The sequence below is a fragment of the Poecilia latipinna genome, unplaced genomic scaffold (assembly GCF_001443285.1).
Source record: "Poecilia latipinna isolate Pla-1442-1.1 unplaced genomic scaffold, P_latipinna-1.0 Scaffold195, whole genome shotgun sequence".
Taxonomy (NCBI): domain Eukaryota; kingdom Metazoa; phylum Chordata; class Actinopteri; order Cyprinodontiformes; family Poeciliidae; genus Poecilia; species Poecilia latipinna.
In genome coordinates, this window is record NW_015112811.1 from 484,163 (window position 1) to 501,681 (window position 17,519).

Sequence of the window (17,519 nt, forward strand, 5' to 3'; positions counted from 1 at the left end):
CTCTTATTTTCATCTGGAGACATTTTTCTGAATGAGATTCAAAGAGGCTTTTCTTGATCAGCAGCTTTCAACATTCACATGCTGGAATCCCTTTCATGTGGTCTTGCTGGGGAAAAAAAAGAGAAAAAAAAGTGTTGTTGTGTTTTCCTGCCACAGTTTAAGTGCTGTTATTTGTGAAGCAATTACCCAGTGCCGTTTACAGTTTCTTCACAGGGACTCTAGATATGCTGCTGTGGTTGCTCTGAAGTAATCTCTCTTTCTTGTTTGCCCCTCTTTACTCACAAATGCACTTAAAGCATCATCAGGACTCCCACTGAGATCGCAGTTTGTTGCATCTGTTAGCAGTTAAATTACTTTACTGGTAAGTTCTCTCCTAATGCAGTCACTTTGGACTAACATAGTGAGTGGGGATGTTATGAAGTTCCTGAAAGTGCAGATATCTGACTACCTCACCTGGTCAAAGTAAAACCCAGCAAACTGAAACAAGCATCCTCACAACATGCTGGAAGTCAGTGTAGTACTGCTGCTACAACTTGGCCGACACGAAAGACCTGTAGTGGACAGTAAGCAGAAGGTTCCTATAGTTTTGCTGCCCTCTGCAGGATTCGTCAGAATTTGTTATATTGGTCAAAATGGGGATGATGGTGGTGATTGTGGTAAGAGTTCATCTGGTAATTAGTGGGTTGCTGGTTCGATCCCCGCTCTGTTGTGTCATTGGGTGGTGGTGCTGCTGGTGGTGGTCGGAGGGCCCAGGTGGCGCTGGTCCATGGCAGTCTCGCTTCTGACAGATTGCCCAGGGGCAGCTGTGGCTACTATCCAGTAGCTTACCACAATCAGCGTGTGATTGGGTGAATGATTAAATGTCAGGTGAAGAGCTTTTGGATCCTCAGGACTAGATGACACATACAAGTACAAGCAAAGATTGGGTGTACAAACAAGGTAATCTGTCTGTGGCTCAAGCAGTGATATCAGAACAGATCTTAAGTATGTATATGGTATAAATATGGAAACTTTAGGGGAAACTTAAAAAAGGATAAAAGGAACAGTATGCACATGCATGTCTACGTACAGACATGTTTTTAGGAAAGAGGCTGGTTATGTTAGTGTAGGTGGTCTTAGCTTGAAGATAGTACATAGGTTGTAAGGAAGGGGTCTCCAAACCCTAGTCGTCAAGATCTACTGTCTGACAGGTTTTATGTACAACCTCTTCTCTAACACACCTGACTCAAACAGATAGCTAGTTTCCAGATGTTTGCCAAACTTGTTGGCATGCAGAAGGGGAAAAGCAATAATTTGAATCTGCTGTGTTGGAGCAGAGATTAATCTAAAACCTGGAGGACAGTAGATCTCAAGGACTTGGGTTGGAGACCCCTGCTGTAAGGTGTTCATTGTGTTCATCGGAGAGTCATCCTGGGAGTAGAAACTGTCTCTGTGGCAGCTGGTTTGTGCAAATGCATAAGAGAGATTAAATAAAGCAATGTAGTATGACCAGCAACTCCTACTGAAGGTTGTACTTCTTGAGATGCCGCAGGAGGTAAAGTCTGCCAGGCCTCCTTCCAAAGAGTATCTAAGTGTGAAGGCAGATAGGTGCAGACTAGTCAGGGTGGAAACGGTATTCTCTGATGGCCATGTCCACTTTCAGCAGGATTATGGACCCTGCAAGGTAACAAAAACGGTTCAGAAATAGTTTGAGGAGCTTAGCAACGAGTTGGGTGTGTTGATTAGATCTTCAGACTCCGCAGATCTCAAGCCAGCTGAGCATCTGTTTGGTGTACTAAACAAAATCGAGCTGCTAGCATCTTGATGCCAGATACCACAAACACATATTTATGGATCCAGGAGACCTACTGCTTCAACAACTAAGGGTTGTTTTGAGTGTTGGATCTCAAACAAATATCTAGTTTATCTTTGTGCTGTTTATTACACAATGAACTGACAATACATTGATTCTAACTTGAATTTACAGCTTTCTTTGGATTAGTTTCTATTTCATATTGTTAACCAGCACAAAAACTCATGCTGTTTTTCACCTGAAGCTTGTCTAAAGACAAATAAGAGTCAGGCCTTGTTGAGTTCCTCTTAAGACACAAGAAGCACTCTGCCTCCTCCTTGAGTCAGATTGGAGCCGGTCACAGAGCCTCATAATGCCACATAACTCGACTGGCATTAGCGGCAGAGGTCATGGGTCCCCGCGTTGACAGATGGAGGGAAGCTTAGAGGAAGCAGGGCACACCCTCTGAAATGCCCTGGCTGATAAGTGACCTCATTACAGCTTTGCTGGGCATGCTCTTCTTATTCAGGCAACGGCATGTTGACGGCTGGCTCCCATGGGGGACTTTGGTCTCCGAGCTCTGACAAGTTTAGGGGAGGAGGGGGATTCTTGGCTCATGGCATACAGTTGGTTTCCAGAACTTCCAGCAAAGAGGCCGATGATACCACAATGCACTACATGTTTAATTTATGCTTATTAAATGTTTGTTTTTTGAGCTGACCCAAAACAGGAACGCCTTTCATTGACCACAGAAGGCCTTTCGCATGTTGCGTAACTCGCTCTTATCAGTCTCTAGGTCATTCTCATTCTATGAATGCTAATGTCCCCCCTTAAAACTACTCTAAGCCCTGAGGTTAACCCTATCCAGAGGCCCTGACTCCTAGGAGTGATTTTGGTGTGTGTGTGTGTGTGTGTGTGTGTGTGTGTGTGTGTGTGTGTGTGTGTGTGTGTGTGTGTGTGTGTGTGTGTGTGTGTGTGCTCCAGCTGCAAGTCTTTCTGAGTCTGCATCTATGTTTCCTGCTGTCTCTGTCTGTCTGGACACTGTAAACACTAAGGAGGCGAACCAGACTTCTCTTTCAGCAGATTTGGAGACAGGGCAGCGTTCGCTGAGAGTCTCCCGTCTGGGACCGTCTAATAAACACTGCGAGATAAACTGGATTTTGTTGTTAGCCTGTTGACAAGTCAGCAAAAATATTGCAGCTAAGAGTGGTCCATTAGAAAGAGAACAATCCAAGTAATGTTTCTTTTTGTTGATTTGTAGTGAAGGTTAAAAAAAATAAGACTTGGTTCCAAAGAACCAAATCCATGAAAGTACCTCCAAAGTCCCACCCACTTATATTCTGAATACATATTTCCTTCTAAACATCTTTGTGACTAATGTTACTCTGAGTCCTGATGCATCATTGGCTTATTTCTTCCAAACTTCCCCTTAAGACAATCCAAGTGATGGTAAACTCTCCAAGTTCACATAAAGCAGGAATCACTTCAGCATGTGTCTCAGTTACACGTCTGCCAACGGAAGAGAGCCTGAAAGGGGAAGAAAGATAAAACGGCTCCAGGACCAAACAACACATTCATGTCGCTCTAACTGCGTTGTAAAGTTGTTGATGTGAACTTAGATGTCGGTTTGTTTTCCTGACTTTTACCTGAACTTTAAAGCAAAGTTTGGCTTGAATTCGTCTGTGGACGACAGCTCCAAAAGCAAAGAAGACGACTACATTGCAGTGCATTCTGGGTAAAAAGAGCCAAAGCTAATGTGTGAGTCTAGCCCTCTTGCTCTCAGCACAACCAAATCAAACAGGATTTTTTATTTATTTATTTTTTGATAGCAGACAACTTTTCAGGCAAATATTTACTTTAGGAAATTTCTTGTCATTTTTACAGAACCAGCATTTTATTTCTGTTTTTAGAATTCAAACATAAAAGTGGATGGATATGTTTTTGTTCTTAATCACATAAATTACAACCTAATAACAAGGAAAACAAATCTGAAAAGATGTTACTGGTACGCTTTTTTTGTGTCATTCTTTGTGAAGGTTTATTGCAAGTATTGCTGGAAAAAAAATAGGAAAAATTGTGAAAAACCCTGCATTTGTTACTGCATCTGAATTTAAAACCATTAACTGGTTCCTTTTCACTTTACTGAGAGCCATTGCGGATGGTCCAATGAACAGATTCCCGGATTAAACAGTTTGGGAGCAAAAGCAATAACGCATACACATCCGTTTAAAGAATTCACGTCAGACAAAATGAAGTCATTCCTCATATTAAGCGAAGTTTCAAACACTTCCAAAAGCTGATACCCCCAACCAGTCTCAACCTTTCAAATTGATTTCCAGCTCTACAATCCCAAGGCCATTGCTGCCCCTCGTTTTGTTTTTTTCCTCTTTGCAAAGAATTTCAACAAATTGCCTCTACATGTATCTCGAGGAGCCCCGTGGGAAAGAGGCCAAGACGAATGCTGTGCTGACGGAGCCCCAAACACTGACTTCATCAAACATCACAAGCGTGCTCCAATGGCCGCCAGATGCTCACCTGGCTCAGGCAGCCGTTTGCGTCGTCATGTTGCATAAGGAGATCCTCACTTAATCTCCCTTATGCAACAAGGTGAGGAGGCAACAAACAGGCTTTCGAAAGATACGTTACCAACTTCCCCGGTGAAAGGGTAATGTTTTTACATGCAAGGATGTGATGGAGGTAAAGATCCCAAAGACCCTCCAAAGGCGTCTTGTGTTTCCAGTAATTGAAGTAGCAGCAGAAAGTCGGGAAAAGAAAACCAGGAGCAAGGAAGCGTGGATAACATTTTCCATGTGATTGAGTTTAAATCTCAGGTGTCCCAACTCATACTCCCTCTGCAGCGCAGGTTTCCACTGGCAGCCGGCCAGAGGCGTTTGGCCTTGTGCTTTTTCATTCCCTGTCACTCTGCGAGCGGCGACCTCATCACGCGGCGAATGCGCATCTCTGGAGGAGTATTGATTGCAGAGCATTGCCGCGGGCTTTACAGGGTGGAAATCGTCTTAATTGTACACAGCTTTCTCTAATGTCCCATATGTGAAAGTTTTACACCACGATGGTTCTGTTTGAAAAATAATTTCCATGTGCTACTGTGCATTTTTGAGCAATTTCTGCACAAGCGCATCCTTTTCATTTTTGGAGACTTCTAAATTGTTGACCTTCAACATCAGGAATTTCTGAATCTCCTGGGGGAGGAAACGATGGACCGCTCCTATCTAGTGAGCTCCAAATCTGCGCCTCCTCGCAAGTCATCTGTGACAACCAGATCATGCGCACGGGGATCGTGAGGGGAGATGATATCGTTCAGAATTTGGCAAAAACAGACAAACGAAACACAAATGAAACAATTGCGTTGCAGACATTCTAATTGTGTATCATCTGCTTTGGATCATTTTGGTGGAGTGGGCAGTCATTGATAACTGCAGAGCTGAAACAGACCAACTACTGAGTAGATAAACACTTTGAAATGTGTCGATGCGTACATTTACAACACGCTAGTCCAATTCGTATCTATTTTTAATTGAATTTAGAGAAACATGGAGTTCGCTCTTCCTGCCTTTGAAGGTTGTGGGACTGAATTTTGCCACCAGGTTCCATTTAATAAACCACAGGATTCACAGACCTCCTTCTTGGAGAAGCAATTGTTGTTGCCTGTCAATGTGAGAAATGTTTCAAGGCCGCGATGCAAACAATCATTTTACTGTGAGATGGATTCTCAACTAGTGGAAAAGATTTAAGACAGCAGTCGGTCTTCTCATATGTGGTTCTGTTTGTGAAGTTAATGTAATGAAAACTATGTCTTAATGATTTATTGATTTGAAATATGCAAAAATGTAGTTTTAAGATGAGGTTAGCTGTTTCTTTTTACATTTAGAGGACGTTGTTGTGCTCATATAATACATTAAAAAAACATCACAATTTGATTCATTTTCTAAAAAAAGATGAACACCACATCTTTAGCAGAGCCTAAATAAACACAAGTCTTTCATGTGTTGCCACCAGCGGTTTTTCCACAGATTCAAGCGTTTTTTTTTCTTCTTCTTCTTTCTAAGCAGAAATAGGAAGTAAGAGCTTTCTAAATCTCTTCAATTGGCTCCTCCAACCCGAGGCAACAGAGATGCAGGAGTGATGCCTGGCCTTTCTCCTGGGCTCTCCAAGGAAAATCCTGTTTAACGTCTCCACAATAACATTCCCTGGGGTTATTTATTCAGGAATGTTAATGTGCTTAGAACCCAGCGGCCCCCGTGGCCTCTGACACGGGCTCCTCCAGGTTCCCCCCATCACGCATTCGATCAGGCTCCGCGGTGCCGCCGCCACCTGTTTAAACACAGATTGATGCTGCAAGAGTCCACCGACGGTCTCCGCAGTCGGACAGCATGGCGCAATGACCAGCAACGAAACATTCACATGTCTCCCCTCAGGTTGGGCCTCTTCGGCTTGGAATACGCACTTCAGAGAATGCTGCGTTTTCAATGTTTGGAGATCCTTTGCTTTGAATTTGTTTGCCCGTCGGTGTGACTCTCGCACTGTAAACAGTATTTTATGTTTCATCTTTCATCTCAGTTTGGTGCTTTATGTCATGGTTTGGATAAAACATACACATGCAGGATGTTTAATGGGCCCTTGCTGTATGTATGAGCCCAATTACCTTGCCTAGATTCAGGGTTTTTTTTTTCTCCCAGTTGGTGCCCAAATGCAAACACATGCAAAGAGTACCATGTTCACCTTTCAGAAAAAAATGTCAAAAGATTTTTTTTGTGTTTTAATAGTTTGATTTAATTCCGGCAAGTTTGGTAAAACTTATCCTTCTTTTACGTATGGGCCGAGGCTTGAATCTCTAAGGAGAAAAACATGCTTTTGGACTCTATGTTTTCAAAATATAATGGTATTGCAGCCCAAAAAATCCACTTTTACTAGTAATTTTTAATGTCAACATCACATGACAGCAATGCAAACTTGTGAATATTAAAAGCCGTTACTTCATAAGGGCTCTTCTTTCAGTTCAAAGTTCTAAAAAAAGTGAGCTCCACTCAGGAACTGGTTCTGTTTTTAATGCCTAATACTCCTGAGACCATATTTTACTGACCAACACATATGAATGTAAAATATGTGCTAATCAGGTTATGCAGCAGAGTTCCAATAATAACAATGTTAAATTAATCTCATGCTACGCTATGCGCAAACTCTGTCTGCACCAGCAAAGATTGACTAACCTCTGTGTGCTCACCTGTCGAACTGACGACTGCATAACCTCGTTTCTGATCAATAATTATTTCATTACTTGACAGTATTCTAATACTGAAGGATAACCTCATTATATGGGACTCAAAACTCTAATAAATACAATACAATAAGACTGTAACATTACAGCACAAGTAACATTCCCATGGACACAACAAGGCTTTACGTTCCTCTAAATGATCTTACTTTCTTCATGCAAATTGCCAGTTGGACTATGATTATGTCAAATGGTGAAAACATGTCTGTAAAACAGACTTCTGCATCTTCATTTTTAGCAACAGTCAAGATAATTGCAAAGAAAACTACATATGCACCTGAGAAAATAATGGCAAAAGGTAATGCTGCAATTTTTTTTGTCTCTGCAAGCATATTCCAGAACTGTAAAAGCTGTTCAAACAAAATGCAGACACCAAAACGTAAAAGTTGAATTATTATTTTGAGGTTCAGAAATAAATGAAAGATTCAAAATGTGGGACAATATAATAAGGGTAATAAAACTCCTGGAGACCAAGCAGTGTCATGGTGCACAATTGGGTCAAAATGTGATTTTATTTTTAACAAAGAAATGTGTCTATATATCTAAAGCACAAAGAGGAAAATAAAAAGACACCTGTTTTCCCTTCTTTTTGTCTACTCACGTTTCATACCTTTGCTCCGATTCACATTAGATCGTTTCCACACCTGGGAGCTTATTTTTCTTGGGAAACGTGGGAAGCGAATGACTGACTGATTTCTGCCATAACAGCGTCGTAAAAAACCCCGAGGTCTCCACCCTGCATGATTGACTTTGTTTGCATGGCACTGATTTCCACGGGCCATGTGAACTTAGAGGATTTCCTGGCCAAGTGGCCTCATTTTTAATGCTGTTTTTCTGACCCAGGACTCCGTACACACACACACACGCACATGCACACACACACTTGAGCTTCAGGCTCATTCCCACTGGACTGAGATTGTAAAACGGGGCGGTTAGAACATCTTGTCTTTTTTTAGTGAGTAGAGTACAGCGCCTCCTAAACTTTATCACATTTTGTTACAATTCACCAACAAATTTCATTGTGTTTCTTATGGATTTTATGTGCTGGACCAACACAAAGTTAGCCTGGCCATTGCCGTCCTGCACCATTCTGCTTAATTCTAATCTCCCTTCAGTGAGCTGGCTGTGCTTCCTATCAATGACTTGGATTTCTCTGGTAATTTATGATTGCAGAAATAGTAGCTTCTTGCTCAAAATAGCACTAAATAGTGCCAACGATTTCATTTTGTTTTCCGTACTTGCTCAGGAAAACTGTTGATTATGTGGACGGCGGTGTTACAAGTACAAGCATTGTTTTAATTCCTAACAGATAGCCATTTGTGACAGCTTTCCTAACGATATGCTATTGTTTGTAATTATTAATTTGATTAGCGTACAGATGTCATGCATTACTCTCAACATATACATTTCAGTGTTTATCAGTGTTATTGTTAATTTATTTACAGTGCAGCAGCAACTCACAGAGAGTTGTACCCTGTATTCAGACTATATGTAATATGCCAACAAACGACAATTACTTTGACATTCCCAAAAATATATCACAAGTTCATAAAAAGCTTGCCTCTGCGTATCATGCACTCATTTAAAAAGCTGGACATAATGGAATATACCAGGTGGTTCCCACCAAAACGCAAAAGAACACCGTTTTTATAACCGTCCACAAAAAAAATCCAGAAAATGCTTTTATTATGAATATGAACTCAATGTAACAAGTACAGCCAGCGATGGTTTGACTTTTCTTTCTAGGCCATATCTGTCAGCTCTTCGTTGTCTCTTAGTCTTTCCTGTTTCCTCAACCTCCAGTTCCTCTGATGTTCCCTTTTTCTTAGCGTGTCTTTTGTTTCGGGTGTGCCAGAAGTTGACTAGAGTAGCAGACCTCCTGGTTTTTGATGAAAGCATATTTATGTGAGGATGTGGGTTTCTGTGTTTTTGCATTTTGGTTAATTTAGTCCCTGTGTTGTCATGTCATGCTCCTTGATTATTTCCAGCCGTCCCTTGTTATCCAATGTGTGTTTAGTCTCAACTGTGTCATCTTGTTACCCTGTTACCTGTTTGACTCACCTGCTTTTCTGCTGTGTTGTCTGTCAACATTAAACTCATTTTTCCACTTTACCCTGGGATCAGACCGCATTCATCCTCATCAACAAACCTCCACTCCGTGACATTTTGACATTTTAAGCATTAAAATGGCCCAATCAAAGTCTGGAGTTCAGTACAGTCAAGTACTCCATCAGATCTGATTGAGTTTGAGTTATTTTGTGAAGACAAATCAGTAAAAAAAAATAAAAAATAAAGCTGGTGGAAACATACCTCAAAATATTGTTAGCAAAAGCTATAAAGTCCACACAGAGATTTGATAAAATCTGGGAAAAGATGAATGGCCTAAATAGTTTTGCCAGGACTGTATGACGCGTTTGTGATTTTTGGTCCTTTAGAAATATTTCACATGACTCACGTGAACTCACGTAAAGTAAAACCAGGCAGGTAGGCAGGCCAGCTATAGGAAGTAACTCTGCTAATAAACTCCACGTCCTCTTTATGATCCACTGTAAATCCCATTTAATTGCACTGACGGCAGCAGTAAAATCTTATCAGCTCATAATGGTGGCCTCTCAGAGGCATCAACATTTTAATCATTTTTTTATGTTTGTCTAAGTTTATGATTTTTCCAAAAAACTGGAAGCCGGTGGCCCCTCACTCATTAAAGCCATAATTCTTTCATTGTGTAACATTTTTATGGCCGTCACCCGCTCCGTGTGATGCAGATTCCAGGATCATGCTCCCATTTCCTAAAACACAGGGTGATATTTCACTCCTTGCCCCCATCCTGGGCGTAAGCCCATTTTATACAGTCCTGCTCTGACCCATTGTTTTCCCACATTCCAAGAAATTGCAAGAATGCTGTGTCATTTATTACTAATTGGGTGATGAAACTACGGAAACCGTTAACAGCGGTCCAGCATGTTTGTCCAGTGACTTGATCTCTTTAATAGTCCAGACCTGGCATTGAAATGCCAGATCTGGGCTGGGAACCACGACTCTTGAATGCGTGACTCAGCCTCGGTGTGTTGACTTCGACTCAGCTTCCTGCGCTGGGGAGGTAAGCCTGCCTCCTTGCGAAACATGAGCCAAACTGAGCACATAAATCAAAATATGTCCAACGAGCAGAGCAGATCACTTTGACTGGGTGGATGACGAGAAATCTGACCAGACAAGAGCGCTATGAAATGGGTGGTCAATGGCGCCATCTGCTGGCTTTTGTGAAGATTTATTTTTCTTTTTTTTTAAATGAGTGGTTTGAACCAACAATTGGGTCAGATACTGTGACCCATTCAAGAAGATGGAAAGTAAGGAGCGTCATTAGCGGTCTGTCCGCCATTTTGAACTACAAAAAACCTCATCAGACTTTGCTGAACCTCTTTTGCAGAATGAATTAAGAAATACTATGAGATAAAGTTATGCTAAATAATTTGATTTGACATAATTTTATTTAGCATAATTGTCATTGGCAATATGCAATATGCTAATTGTTATTAGCATATTGCTTCCTTGTCTTTGGGTACTTCGTGTTCCTTTATGTGATGAAGTGAGTCATGGTTTTTGATAGCACTTGGCAAGTGTTTTTTTTTTCTTTATGATCTGGAAGTGAATGATCCACTTACAGTCCTGTAAAAGTGTAAAAAAATAAAAATAGCACTGCTATTTCACTTGCAATGTGGACTACCTTTGATCTCTAGTTCAAATCCTTTGATCAAACCAGAATTTTCTGCAGTGCACTCAGTCTTCGAAACACCATTTCTGAAAACAGGATCGCTTTAGATTGTTAGATGTTAGCCCACCATATCATTCAAGTAAGAGCCTCCACTATCCATCCTGTCCGTTGATTTTTAACCCAGCAGTTTTTACAACGTAGTCTGTCTGCCAAGCAAAATTCACTGACCAAATCTTTTGAAATGAACATCATAAGTCATTTTCATTGCTGAAAAAGGATCACACGTTTATTGCGTTGAAAATAAAACCAACTGAAATCATTACCTTTCTGAAATTGAAAGTAAAAATGTCAAGAAAGATGTTGCTGTGAAACGCCTTTTTATCTTTAGATTCACTTTTGATACCAGGCGCTTGTATTCGTGGACAAAGTGTGCGGGCCGTAACGGATATTTTAAGCCAGCTTCACGAGAAAGAAAAGGGAAAGAAGCTGTGAACAGACCACTAAAAAGCAACAGAAAACTAAAAAAAAAAAACAGCTCTGAAATGATTAGATGGCTCTGTCTAAAACATCCAGCTGTGTATTCTGTCAGTTCCCCAGCAGTGACACTGCGGCTCGAGTGCTTCTACTGTTCTGTCGAAGTGATGGAACGCCCTGGCTCGGCAGCAGCACTTGATGTTTGGGTGGAGAAGACGCGTCTTGAAACTGGAGGTTATCAGGGAGGGATGTCTGTTTTAAAACTCTCAGAGCAGATGAGAACAAGTCTTTTCAGCTTGAAAGTGATATTTTTGACTCTGTGTGACAGCATGATACAATCTCCTCCCCCTTCCTGGTGGCTGAGAAGACACATTATTGCATTATTCATTGTGGTACTGATTTTGTTTTCTACTTGGGGCATTTTTCTACGCCTGCGGTGCTTTATGAGGCATCAGACACACTCTTTCAATAATCCTTTCTGAAAATGATTCCTTACACACACAAATTGTTCCACCACTGGATAAAGTTAGAAAATCCACACATTCTGGTTAAAATGCTAGTATTTTACGGTAACACTTTATTTGAAGGGGGGTGAATAAGACTGTCATGACACTTTCATAAACATGTCATAACACCTGTCATGAACATAAATAAGCCTTCATCATTATTTATGACTGTTGTCATAAAGCTTCATTCGGTAAATTATGACACTTTTAATACAAAGTTGACATTATTCAAAATGTCTTTGTTATGACAACTTGACATTAACCAGGAAATCATTACTGTTTAAACTTTACCTTTAATAACATAAAGTTACCTAATTTTTAAAGTGCAATCAGTAATACTTTTATAACAAATTTATATCAGTAATTATTTCTTGTTTAATGTAAAGTTGTCATAACAAAGACATTTTGAATAATGTCAACTTTGTATTAAATGTATGTCATAGTTTACCGAATGACGCTTTATGACAACAGTCATAAATATTCAAAGTGTTACCGTATTTTGCGATGTCACCTTTTCTGTGACATACTTTCTCCATTACTTAACTGAAAAATCCAAACTAATGCAGTAAGATATCTGCATTTTTAAAGTGCTTTTTTTATTATTATTTAATCTCAAGTGTATCATCAAACGTCTGACCTGATGGTTTTCCCCCCTCCTTTTATTTTTGTTCAAACTTGTGAGAATTTGGGCAAAATGTATGCATGTTGACATGATTTGTTTTGTGTGCATTTTTCTGAAACAGAGTAAAAATATATATAATTTGAGAGAAAATCAAAACAAAACTATGATACAGAAATACAATAAAAAATTTAAAGAGGGAATCTAAAACCACAGCATCGGGTCTTATCGATCCGGAACTGATGCTGGCTCGGTAACGATATTACCAATATTTTTGAATTGATCCGGATGAAATCATGAACAATTCTAAAAGAAAATCAGTCAGTTCTGACTCACAATCTTAAGGTGTCTACTGAAAAACTGAAGATATTTTAGAGAGATTTTATTTTTCAGCACTACTAAATTCAAAGACACAACCAAAGCTAACTAACAAAACGGTTTCACCCAGAGAACAATTTTATAACAGCCAAACCAAAACCCAGAACTTCATCGGACAAAAGTTCAATTGGGACACGAGAGGAGACCCGCTGCAAAGTAATATCTTCTATTTTTCCTTAAGTTACATTATTTAAATTCTACAGGATTCACAAAAGTTTATTAACTTTGTTCTAGTAGGAGTCTGCAGACTTGTTGTGTCCACTGCTTGATACTATGATATAAATAACTCCCCTCACAGCATAACGGTGAAGTCGTGACCTCGGCTGGCCAGGAGCGGGAATTTCCCAACTGTTGCTCTAATTCTGACGTCCATTAATACGGGCCACGATGAAAAACATGTCATCTATTTTAGTCGGCGGCAGATGCTGGAGTCCTCACATGCTTTTCCGCTCCGACGCTGTGAAAGTGGGCCGCGAGCGTCACTGCGGACCTGCTTCACAATGTGCTCTGCTTCTTTGGGAAAATACCAGCGCAACCTTATTCAGAACTTACCACCAAGNANAGATGATGTAAAGCACTTTCAAATGCCTTGCTGCTGAAATGTGCTACACAGATACAATTTGATTGATTAAAATAACAAAAAGTTCAACATTACAGCGTAGTAAAATACTCCTAAAAGTACAAAAGTACCCCCCCCCACGCTCCCCCACGCCAAAAAAAAAGTAACTCAAGTAAATGTAATTGAGTAAATGGAGTTATAGTTACTATCCAACTCTGGCTAAATGTGAGCTCTGAAATCAGAGGGGAAACTAAAACAAAAGCATTCACGTTGCCCGGAATGAAAAAAAAAAAAGAAGTTGAAAGACTACAATAGTGGTCACGTGATATCATATATTTAGCATGAGTCACGTCCTTTGCATCATCACCGGCTGCTAGATGCTCACAGGTGCTTCCGAAAAGTTTCCCACGTGACCTCCCCCCCATCCCCACCCCCTCAGTCCCTCATTGTTTGAAGTCTTCACAAAGAGCGCTTCCACCGTCCATCAGCATCATGCTTCGGGTCGGTACCAGAGACCCACGCGCTGGATGAATGGGGACAGGACGGCGGGTTATACGCACGAGCTGCTTCTTCCACACTTCCAGCGCTTTCACTGGCCGTTCTGGTGGTGTGTGTATGTATGTGTGTGTGTGTATGTCACAAAGTTTTCTCGCTCATTATCATGCCTTACAGTGGAGTATGCGGGAATACACACCGGCCGGGCCAGAGTCGATGATGATTAAACGTGGGTGTGATGATTTTCTGGGACTTTAAGGAAGGAGGTCCGAGAGAGTTCACGCGCAAGATCTTCCAGCTTCAGAGATTAACCTGTGGGAGAGATGGCGGAGGAAATCCTCAACGATTTCTATCCGGATTTTAACGAGCTGGAGAGTAAGGTCGGGAGGAAAACGCCGGAAAGTCTCCTGGTTTGGATGAAGGACGCCGCTGCGGACTGCGAGGGATGGACAGCTGACCCGTCGGGCCGCTCGGATCACACCTCGGATGGTTTATCTGATAAAATCAACACCTTGAAACAAGAGATGGTAACCTTCTACCGATGCGTGAAAACTCGTCTAACTCGTTGGCGCGGTCTTTGATCGGTTCCTCTCGAAGAGTTTCGTTCTCTTTCACTGTACCTGCTCGTTTATTTTCGTGATTGTTGCGGCTGTCACCTGTCCCCTCACCACACCCCTCATCTGTCTCCACTCTCCTCACCTGCACATTCCTCCCACCGGTCTTTCCTCATTCCTCATTTTCAGCGTGAAAATCTCATGCCTTTTAAAATAAACATCTAACGCTCCCCTGGCTGCGTGACACATTTAACCACTTCTCAATTTTCAGTTTTTTTATTTTATTTTATTTTTGTATTTTAAAAGTTAATTTCAGAATTTTGATTTGGTAAAATACTGTCTTTGCAACAAAAACAAAAAAAAGAAAAAAAAGCTAAGTTCAGTATCATAACAAAATAAGTTTGCAGGAAGATAAAAACAAATACCAATATTGGTGAAAACACATAGCCACTTATTACTTTAATTTTGATATTTTCCTAATGTAAAATAAATGTTTGATTTGTAATTGCTATTATTTACTATGCATCATGCTTAGTTCTTAATGAATATTACTCGTCTCATATTCTCGAAGCACAGGCAAAATGCCTCCAAGTTGTTTGTCGTTTCTGGTTGATTGCTGGCTGAGTTTTATTATTATTATTATTTAGTGCAGTTACACCTCTAGGCCAATAGGTGTCAGCATACAAAGTGACACTTCAGTCTAGTGATCCTGAACTCTGCTCCTCAGGATAGGAATGCACGATGTAGCGATATTTAATTGATTTATTACGATAACAATAAAAATGTTAAATATCATTTTTTTTAATGCTATTTAGAACATAAATAATAAGTCTAGATGTTTAAAAATTGTAGTTATTAAATTAGTTGTTTTTCCCAAACTACATTTAATTATAGTTTTAATATTTTTTTTATTTATATTTTATTTTTTACTGCTCTTCTAGGACTTACAGGGAAAACATATTTTCATATATCAGTCCCAATAATTCTTTGTCTTTTGGAATTAGTAAAATGTAAATTAAAACAAAATAAGTATGATGATTTCAAAAAGTATCAATAACTGGTTCAATAATTGCCTGGCATGTTTTAGGTATTTAACCACTGCCGCTCACTTGACTTAAATGAATGGATCATTTAAAAAAAAAATTTATTAGCACCAATAGATAACATAATGTTAACTATATTTAGCTGAATTAGGTGTAATATAATAGATGCATTTAAAACCTGCTGGTTTTAGGAAGTGATTCATTGTGTAAACCATCAACACCGATCAACCCTGAATGAAAAGGCAAAGGTTCAGTAACATTTCACACATGCACACGTGTAAAAGCATCTGCTCTGTCCCTGCAGCGGTGGCTCCGCTGTGCCGACGTGAGGATCCTGCGGCAGCTGGTGGCCGTGCACGAAGGCATTGAGGCCATGCGCTGGCTGATGGAGGAGAGGGGTCTCCAGACCAGCCGGTGCAGCAGCTTATCGGGCAGCCTGAGCAGCTTGGTGACCATCGAGGAGCACGTTCCCTCAATGTCTCCCTGCAGGTGCGTTGAGAGACCGCAAAGCAGGCGAGGAGAATCAGCTTCAGAGACTAACAGAAGTATTTTAAAGTCTAATCTCTGAGCTATACATGGAGCCAGTGGAAGGACTTTAGATGAGCTCCATCGTCTTGATTTTAGTGAGAATCCCAGCAGCAGTGATGAGACACTGTTGCAGTAATCACTGCGACTAAGGATGAGTTTCTCTAGATCTGGTTGACACATCAGTCCATTAATCCTAGAAATGTTCTTCAGGTGACAGAAGGCCGAATTTGTAGCTATCTTTATGTGATGCTGAAGGTTCAGCTCAGAGTCAATCACTACACCAAAATTTCGGACCTGATCGCTAGATGTAATAAGTGAATCTTCGTACTCACTCTTGTTTGTTTAGAAGATTAGTTCCTTTATTTTTCATTTCCAATAACACACAATTTCAAAAGGTGAGGTAAAATTTTGATTTTGAGTGAATTTCCTTAATTTTATTCACATTTAACAAAGATTTCTAGATTCGCTCAAACCTAGAAAACCTTCCCTGAACATCTTTTACAGATTAGCGAAGTGAACAGGTTATGTTAGGTCTTTCCTTTCAGATTATTCAAAGTGTAACTTTCTGTTGCCTCTGTTATTTCCACAGAGAGGACCCAACTCCTGCTTTCCTTCAGGATCTAAGGCTAACAGCCAATACAAAACCAGCAGATCAAAACCCACCACGCGCCGAGACGTCTGAACTCCAGTCTCCCTCCGAATCAATCCAAGTTGAAAGTTACGCTCAGGCTCCACTTCCTGCCGCCAACAGTTTGGACAGCGCTGACACGCCCAAATCGGAAGCCCTGGAGTTGGGTTCGGCGCGGTTTCACATCAGAAACGGCGCCGAGACCATCAAGAGAGCTCTGCTCAGGTCCAGCAGAAGAAAGCAACTGAAAGCTGCCAGTCAGGACGCAGGAGAGAAAAACTCTGAACGTCCAACTCAGCAGAGTTTATCTGTGTTCAATAGACAGGAAGTGAAGAAGGACGAGGATGAGTGTTCAGCTGGTGGGGAGAAAGACTTACTGGGTTATGATGCTCAGTGGTGCTGGGTGGAGTCCAAGGATGATGTCACATTTTTATGATCTTCCATGCGGACATTTTAAGTTACAGCTTTGCCTTTTAAACTGTAAGCTTCTGGAGAAAAGGTGGAACTTAAAATGAACTTTGACACCAAGTGAAACTTGAACGTATTTAATGCAGATTTATGCTTCGGCCAACTCAGGAAGTCCTGTTTGGAGTTCTCCACAAGCCAGGAGGACACGGCAAATGTTCAGTTCAAAAATACTTTATTGATCCCAAAGGGAAATTAAATAACTTAACATACATATACATAAACAAGTGGGAGAAGGTGATATTATCAGATGAGACCAAAATGAACTTTTTGAACTTCATGCAAAACAGTTTGTGGAATAGAAAGTTAACAATGCAATATAATGATGACTAAAGGTGTTTCCAGAAAATATTGATTTGAGCCTGAATATAAATACACCTCACACTTTTCAGGTTATTTGTACAAAATAAATAAAACAATTCAAAACCATGGACTCCTTTTTCTTCCTCTTCACAGTTATGTATTGCCCTTAAATCTCTCCCATATATCTTAGT

The 17,519-nt window shown here is 40.5% G+C and overlaps 1 protein-coding gene across 2 annotated transcripts; it reads left to right on the forward strand.

Moving 5' to 3' along the window:
* Nucleotides 1–13,665: 13,665 nt before the first annotated feature.
* LOC106946528 (leucine rich adaptor protein 1-like) lies at nt 13,666–17,454 on the forward strand. Of its 2 annotated transcripts, none has more exons than XM_015030914.1 (3): nt 13,666–14,334; nt 15,709–15,870; nt 16,607–17,454. In XM_015030914.1, exons 1-3 carry the CDS (start codon nt 14,131–14,133, stop codon nt 16,994–16,996), a joined length of 756 nt encoding a protein of 251 aa, XP_014886400.1. In that variant the 5' UTR covers nt 13,666–14,130; the 3' UTR covers nt 16,997–17,454. The 2 variants fall into 2 exon arrangements, with proteins under 2 accessions (XP_014886400.1, XP_014886399.1); XM_015030913.1 differs by having other exon boundaries at nt 13,679–14,334; nt 15,709–15,893; nt 16,522–17,454.
* Nucleotides 17,455–17,519: the final 65 nt, after the last annotated feature.

Coding starts and splice junctions, on each gene's coding strand:
- LOC106946528 (XM_015030913.1), top strand. CDS start 14,131: ATGGCGGAGGAAATCCTCAACGATTTCTATCCGGATTTTAACGAGCTG. Junction 14,335..15,708: donor ACACCTTGAAACAAGAGATG/GTAACCTTCTAC, acceptor CTGTCCCTGCAG/CGGTGGCTCCGCTGTGCCGA. Junction 15,894..16,521: donor CCCTCAATGTCTCCCTGCAG/GTGCGTTGAGAG, acceptor TTATTTCCACAG/AGAGGACCCAACTCCTGCTT.